This window comes from Mastigoproctus giganteus, chromosome 9 (assembly GCF_048544385.1).
Source record: "Mastigoproctus giganteus isolate SK-2022 chromosome 9, ASM4854438v1, whole genome shotgun sequence".
Lineage (NCBI taxonomy): Eukaryota > Metazoa > Arthropoda > Arachnida > Uropygi > Thelyphonidae > Mastigoproctus > Mastigoproctus giganteus.
The window spans coordinates 87,925,428-87,933,940 of NC_143583.1; the positions used below are offsets into that span (position 1 = coordinate 87,925,428).

At 33.4% G+C, this 8,513-nt stretch overlaps 1 protein-coding gene across 1 annotated transcript in view; it reads left to right on the plus strand.

Annotated features, from left to right (window-relative positions):
* The window catches only part of LOC150080528 (uncharacterized), a 215,187-nt gene extending 210,712 nt beyond the window's left edge, over positions 1-4,475 (plus strand). Inside the window, exon 10 of the mRNA XM_090381562.1 lies at positions 646-4,475. Within this exon, the coding sequence (XP_090237688.1) occupies positions 646-2,321 (1,676 nt within the window). The 3' untranslated portion in view covers positions 2,322-4,475. The remainder of the gene's footprint in view (positions 1-645) is intronic.
* Positions 4,476-8,513: the final 4,038 nt, after the last annotated feature.

Genomic DNA, 8,513 nt, shown 5'->3' on the forward strand with positions numbered 1-8,513 from the left:
AGATTAAAAAATTTGTATAAAATTGGGAACTGTGAAAATGTATCACAGATTTGCAATTGCAACAAATAACATTTTATCAATCATAAATTAATTTCACCATTTCTCTGTATAAATGCTAATGGAACATTTAAACTGCAGCCATTATCAATCCACTGCAGGATGGGAGCCTCCTCAGTGATTCATGTTGAGGGAAATGGACCATAATCTGCCACACTGGTTCAGTGCAGGTTAGCAGATTGACCATATTTAGCAGTCAGGGGCTTGGACCCTGGTCTACTCAAAGAGCGCTTGCTATTGCACTCCTGCTCCTGACCACTCAGCTACAGAGCATTTGCAGTCTATCAAATATAAAATATGCAGCAGCATATTCAGCTAATTGTATTATGCAAATCAGTTATTAATAAAAAATTAAAGGGGGATTGCTCATAATGATATCCTCTTCTAGGGTAGGTGAGTTGGCAGAATTTGGTCGTAATTTCACAACTTATATGATATCCTTCAGTTTTCTCATTATAGCTATAACTCATGTATTTAGACTTTTCCACTATGTATATTATAGTTTTAATTAATTTTCGAATTATATAAATCAAAGTTGTTTGTAAGTTAAAAAATGATTTTCACTAATTAATATTCTTTTAATTATAGCTGGAAATGCTGTTCCTGGTGTAAGTCCAACTGTTAATCCCACTAACTACCACAAAGTGATTTCTTCATGCTCTGTACAGTCAGTAAGCAGTACTGGCTATAAAGGAAATTCATCGGAACTTATTAATCAAAGCTCTACCACTCGAGAAGCCTTCAGTCCAAACAACAAAATTAATGGAATTGGACCTCCCAGAAGTACCCGTAGTTGTGTTAGTTCTTCGTCAGAAAATACAGCAGAAACTAGTTTAACTATGTCTCCTTCAGAACCATATTCTTCCTCTCAGAACAGCACTTCTGGTAACAGTAATGTCAAGAATCACTCAGCAAACAATGTTGTAGCAAACTGTCCAAGAGTAACAGTGCCCCTTCAACCGCATCAGGGCCGCAATCCATGTATGGAGCGTAATCTCATGAGAGATCCAGTAGAGGAAGTATCAATTAGTGGAAATACTATCTTAGAGAAGGGCATAAAATATAATGACAGGGCTACTCAAGGAACTCATTCAGATGCTGATATTTTTGATGCATTACAGCTTCCTGATAACATGGAGAGCAACGCTTTGATAACAAATGATGTTCTTAATCACTCCACTCGTGTTTGCAATCCTATTCCATATCTGCAGAATGCTGTTCACCAAGCCAGTACCATACCCAAACAACCAAATGTTCCTGGAAATGGACACCATATTTTATCATCTTCAGAGTCTAAAACTACAGATAAAAAGAGCAAACCACTTGGCATATTTGATAAAATGAAAGCACATGTTAGTGGGGAAAGAAAAATCAAAGGACTTAAAGGATTTTTGAGGATACGAAGGAGTAGTGGAGATAAAGATGCCAAAGAAAATCCAGTACCAAGTTATAGTTCTCAAAATTCTCCATCAAAATCTGGCAATCCACAGTGTTCCGGATCTAATGATATAATGAAGTCAAACCTAGGCAACATGGAAACTAAACAACAGTCACAACAACCAGTAGAAACAGAAGTATATGTTGTCACCTCAGGGCATGATGATATTTGTTCTCATACATCAGTTCGTCCCGTTATTAATGAAAATGGATCAAAATATATTTTTTCTCCTAAATCTGAAGAAATGCCAAGTAACCTTGTTTTGCATCATGAACATATTTCAGATACCATGCATGAACATAATGCAGTATTATCACCAGAAGTAGGGTGCATATCTTTGAATAAGTTTCTTAATGACTCTGATGATGTGACTTGTAAGCAGAAACGCCCTACCACTTTACCAGTCCAAGGATATGGACTTGATTTTAGTTTATTGTGTTCGGATTCTGATTGTGAAGGAAAGCATTTTAACAATAACGAATGTGAAGGTAAGAAAAATGGTGGTAATATAAAAATAGGAAAAAAAAGTGCTGGTAAACAAAAAATTGTAAAAAGAATTAAAACCCCATTTGAAATAAAGAAAGGTAGATTTTCACTGTATGATGATCGCATTATGTCTTCACATGGATCAGAACCTTGTCCAGAAAGGAACATGGAAGCAAAGCAGTTACAATTGAATGAAGCCTCCAAAATATCTGTATCAGTACCTCTGGATATCGACTCTCTCTGTGAATCCCAGGCCAATCATTTTCTGCAAACATGTCAGGACCATTCAGCAAAAAATTATTCGGGACTACACAGAAAGTTACAAAAACAAAATACATAAAAAAAAAAATTAGACAAGTTATTATTTACTAAATTTACAGTTTCTCAGATACCCAGTGATGCTTTGTGATAGTAATGTACTAAGACAACTTAAATTACTGCAGTCATCTGGAGCAGATGGAAAGCCTCAGTTATAGTCATGTGGTGACTCATAGATAGGTTCCTTTTATCACCAAGACAAAATGTGATATCCTGCAGCTTGATATAGCCTGCAGATCAGAATGTTCCATCGTGCACAAAGTGCACATAAACCATTAGTTTGCATTTCCTATAAGGAGCATGCACTGCATGAATTATTATAAAGAATGATATATATGTATATATATGCATATGTGTGTGTATGTGTGAGTGTGAGTGTAGAATGATTATAAAGGAGTTTGGTGCCTCAGAATTAAATATCTGTAAAAAATTAGTCCTAGATGTCTGAAATTTTGCATGTAATGGGGAACTATGCTCAAGTATGTCATATTTGCATTTACTCCTAGCTGTAACATGATTATATCAAACTTGACTGATGACTAAATTATTCTGTTAATTTGGGCAGGTGTCTTTCATATGATGTGATTCAATTGTATGCTCCTCAGTGTAGATTCCTTTATTTGATATTCAGAATGCATTAGGAAATCATGTCTGTCATGTCTTCTCATTAAATTATGAGGAGACATGACAGGTTTGGTTCTGGGTTTTTATGAGACCTGCTACAATGCACATATACACATTTGATTTCAAATATCCACCAAATGGAGTTTGGTAGTTTGCCATGAAAAGGTTCTCATAGGGCATCTATCACCTTTATGACATGAAGTGATCTCTTGTGTTGTATGACGATCGTGCCATTCAGTACAGTTCAGCAGACAAAGTACACTTCAACAGTTTCAACGTTATTCTCATTTTGGAGAATAACAGCAGAAATATAGGCATTGAAACTAAACAAAACAGTCACTTTAGTTTAATGTAGCAGCATTATGGAAATCTTGTGGATTTTACTCCATCCACTTGGCACAGTTGTATGTGTTAGCATTACTGATAACAGTGAAGTGGGCCAAGCCACCTGCTCATCAACCATCTTGCCAGAAATATTATTGCATTATTATGTAGAAAATATTTTTTTGCATGAAATTACTTCTTCAGTGATAATCCTTGCAGAATAACTTATTGTTGGTGCACTGATCAAGCATTTCACCACTTGTTTATGTAGTGTTTTGTTGTCAAAATCCTTAATGTAATTCTTATTGTAAATGTTTGTTAGTTATAGTAAATTTGCATAGAAAAACTGCAATGGTTAATCTTGAACACATGAAAGTATTCTATTTCTTATGATACAGAATAAAATATTCCTTTGTAAATTAGAGGATTTGTGTTCACTGCTGTTATCATCATTATGGAAATATCTGTAGTGTGGTGCAAAACACTATTTACATACATTAAAGAATGGAAGGAGAGGCAGATACCAGCAGACAGCATGAGAACATCTCGTATCTGTGGCAGCCTCTTTCTGTATGGTGTGGTGGATACTGGGTACTCTGGTCTATAGCACTTATGGTCTTCCTGTTCCTTGCTTGAAGCAAGTGCATCCTGTATGTTTCTTCAGATTTCCTTGTGAGAAAGATCACGAGCAGCTTGGCCTGAGTATGGCAGACAGTGGATCAATGTGGGCACTCCATTGGTAGTGACTTCAGCTGTGCTTTCCTATTAATATCACATAACATGATTCTTATATATAATACTGAGTAGTTTGCCTATATATAATACTGAGTAGTTTGCCTATATATAATACTGAGTAGTTTGCCTATATATATGTCTCTTTACTACAAATGCAATGGAATTTGAGCAGGTGAAACTCCCAGAAATGAATTTAGTGCTTTCAGAACCCTAAGTGGAAATAGTTTTTTGGAGTCCATTTGGGGAAAAATACACATTATATTCGCTACCCGCACGAAAAACTTAAAACTAGTACCTGCATTCAACGTTGTTTACAAATTTATACTTTATATAACTACTTTCATAAACACAGAAAATTTTTTTTAATGAATTAATAAACTTTAAAATATCTGTTGAAATATCTTTAATAAATCTCTCTGTCGTTGTGTAAGTGGGTAGGTAGTTTGAATAAATTCAAGGAAGGACTAGACAAACTACTGGATGGGATGGACAAGGTGGGAAGATTTTTTTTTTTTGGCTGATGTTTTAAAAGCTTGTCTTTTTGCATCATTTACCACTGCTAATACTAATATATTGTAAAGGGAATACCTGAATACTAACATTGTGGAAGTTGCATAAATTCTGGGGGTTCTCACAAACTACTTACCATGCTCATGCTTATTTTGTCCTGGTAGCACCATTAGTAGTAAAACCTGTAATGATAGCTCTTTGAGTGTTCCTCTGTAACTTTCCTATAAAATTTCAGATGTTAAGGACGAACTTTTATCAAGGCATTCAGTAATGAAGTTCCAAAGTTGCTTTATAATCACCTGTATATATACATATGTGTATGTATGTACAGTAAACTTTTGTTTATCCAGTTCCCTCAAAGCTTTTTGGTTGCTGGATAATCAGAAATTCCAGATATTATAGTTATAACCTATTTTATATGTATGATTTAGTGCTACAGCTATTGATCCAGCACAATAACTGACAAAGAAATTAACATCGAAAAGTTAACAGTAAGCAAAAAATTATAAAAATACGAAGTAGTGCATTTGAAATTGTGGGCATTACAGAAAATAAAGTTTCTTTGATTTCTGTAATGTTCACAATTTCAAACCTGTGACACAGAACAGTGTCACAGGTTTGCCAAGTGAAGTTTTATTTACAAAGTGTACCAGTACAAACATCTACCTAATATTTTCGAAACTGTGCATAAATTTTTTTTGCAACGTATCTCTCAGGCAAATGAGCAAGCATAAAAAAAAAAAAAAAAAATCCTCTAGCATGTCTTTTTTTTTTTTTTTTTAAATATGTTGTTCATAGTTATCCAATATAATTTTAAATAAAAAAAGTCAAGAAAAATGCCCTATATTTAAAAAGTAAAATTTTCAAAATAATGAGAGGAATTACAATACTTTATTATATATGTAGGATGTTTCTTCACTAACACTCTCCTTGAATTTAAACGAATATTAAAATAATGAAATGAATTCTACTCTCAGAGGCAAATCATTAGCAATCCAGTGTACCCGGCATCCATGGTCCGAGAGCTCTAAACTCCTCATCAAAATACATCAGAACTCCAGTGAATGACGAATGGGAGAAGAAGTGTTTATAAATTAAAAATGAATACAAATGACTTCTAAAAATCTTAAAAATTCTAAAAACTTATTTAGAATTTTTTTCATTTGTATTCATTTTTAATTTTAGAATTTTTAGGATTTTTGGAAGTCATTTGTATTCATTTTTAATTTATAGACACAATGTCTTCTCCCACTCATTGTTGTTTGTTGGATTTCTGATGTATTTTGGTGATGGGCTTAGAGCTCTTGGATAGTGCCGGACCAAGTATTTTTCCGCCCTGGGCAGAAAGATTTTCCAGCACCCCTTAAAGAATGGCACCCCAGGTAAGGGTTCTGCTAGCCCGTGCCTTAATCTGGCACTGACTACGGATGCCAGGTACATTGGATCGCCAATGGTTTGCTTCCGAGGGTAGAATTCATTTCATTATTTTAATATTATTTTAAATTCAAGGAGAGTGTTAGTGAAGAAACTTCCTACACGCATATATTGAGGTAATTCCTCTCATTATTTTGAAAATTGATCAATAACGTAGGACATACTGAGCCTTGTTGCTCCTTCATTTAGTAAAAAATAAAAATGTCCTGTGCACTGTTAGGTTTTATCTAAATTGGAATAAGTCAGTTATGTAAAAAATCCAGATGACTAAAAGGCCAGATAAACAAGAGTTCACTGTATATGTTGTTTTTGCTTCACACCATCCTTCTTCACTCTTCTAACAGTAGTGTCCATCATATTTCCTTTTCAAGAATTTATTTAAATCTGTAAATGCATAGGTTAGCAGGATATTAATACTCTTTCAGTGCATTCATTGATGGCTGTTAAACGAAATACATTGCTTTTTCCTATTTCAATTTCTACATAACATAGGTTAAGTATTATGTAGCATGGTAATGGTAGCATGTTACCATTGTGATTCTGTTAAGAATCCAATAGAAACTGTAATTTCAAAACTGTATGTAGCTTTAGACTGCTTAATCCTTTCTGTGAAAATGCCATACGTGTTAGCTTATATTTCCCAGCTTTAGCTGTGTATTTTTGCTGAGACAGTAAATCAGCAATGGAAAGTACACTTTGATTTGATTCAAATAAATTCTTTTGGTGTTTTAGCGAAATGGAACAATATGCGCAAGGAAAATATAAATAAAAACAAAACTCTTACAAATTGATATAAATATATTGGAATTGATCTCTATATTAATAAAAGTATGAATTTTAAAAATAATGCAGTTTTTAGTAATCAAATAAAAATTTTAATGAAAAGGTGGCATGAATGTTGACTCAAAATCAAAAGGCTCTGAAGAAAATATGATTAATTTTAACATGCCCATTCAACAGAAGAATTCCAAATGGCATTAATAAAGCTGAAAGTGGTGGAAACTTTCTGATTGAAATCCTGTCATTATTTCACTGGAAAACTTTCTGAAATATGTGTATGAAATTATGTATCTGAAGAATGATGTATTTTCCATTTATTTTGCAAAGAACCATTTTTTTTTCTTATATGAATTTGTAATATAAATTGAGAGTTCTAAGGCTACCATTTCTTTTTTTATTTTATTATTTTTTTTTTTATATTTGCCAAGAGAGAAACCTAAATGCAAACAGGTGGGGGGGGGACATTATATGATGTTTTTTTTGTTATCAGTATAAAATGCTTTTATTAGCCATTTTTATGGATATATTGAATAACTTTTTTTTTATTTAGCATTAAACAAAACTGAAAATCATTACTTGCTTTTCAAAAAATGTCAAAATGTATGTTAACAATCTATCCATTAATATATGTATATAATCTATATACCAAGTTTATCGTTTTCATTAAATAAGCTTATGTTGTGCCTTAGGGTATTCTTTTTGTGCGTAATTACACATATGAAGGATATGTGTAGTTGGTAGCAGCTACTGTATTAATGTGGATCTTTTTCTACTGAAATTATATCCATATTTTATTTTGATTTCATTATCATATTTTGCAATGCATATATAGCATTTGGATTGATCTCTCACCATGTGATGGTCTGCAGACACTTTTCTTGATACAACTCTGCTAAATTGTCTGAAATATATTAGTCTGTTACTATAAGCAGTGGAGGTCAAAGAAATGGGAGACATCATCAGCACTGCAGAATTTAAGTTGCCTTCTATTATCAAATTTTGACATTTCATATAATTTAATATAAAATATCAAAATTTATATGAATATAAATATATATTATACTTATTAAATGATTAAGATTTGTGTTTGTAGATAGAAAATGAATTAATGACATTATTGCAGTGGTTTCAGCACTTTTTTTTTTTACCACAACAGATTACTGTAAGGTTCACTATAATGAAAGTAGATTGTTGGCAATGCTGAGAAATTTAATTATGGATATAACATAATTCTGAAGTAATGTATATGGACATGTATACACACATTTGAGACTGAGCCTGTGTGCTGCCATAAAAAATGAAATGTTAAAAAGAGGCTTATGGTGAATCTTTGCTCACACGTGGTGTAGAATATTTAAAGGTGGACATGATTCAATCACAAAAATTGGCAGTGCTGGAGCTTTAACCACTGCTGTCACAACAGAAATCATAAGCACTGCTTCTGTAATCATGAGAGATCATCGTATAGCAGGCAACTGGAAGAGACATTGAGAATATCAGTAGGAAGCATGAACGGTACTCTCCATGACGATTTGAATATGACATTTGTGCACACTGGGTTCCAAAACTACTTGCACCTGAGCAACAGCAAGTTCGCATGGAAGTTTGTCGGGAGCCACAACAGATGGTTATTGAAGGTGGAGAAATTCTGCACATGGTGATAATGGTCTATATCATTTTCAACACTAAAAAAAAAAAGCAAAAATGCTTCTGCAGAAGCCCAGCATGATGTAGCATCAGCATATGCTACATCATGCAACTTTTAGGGAACCTTACTACAGAATTGTACTGCATACTTTGCAAGATC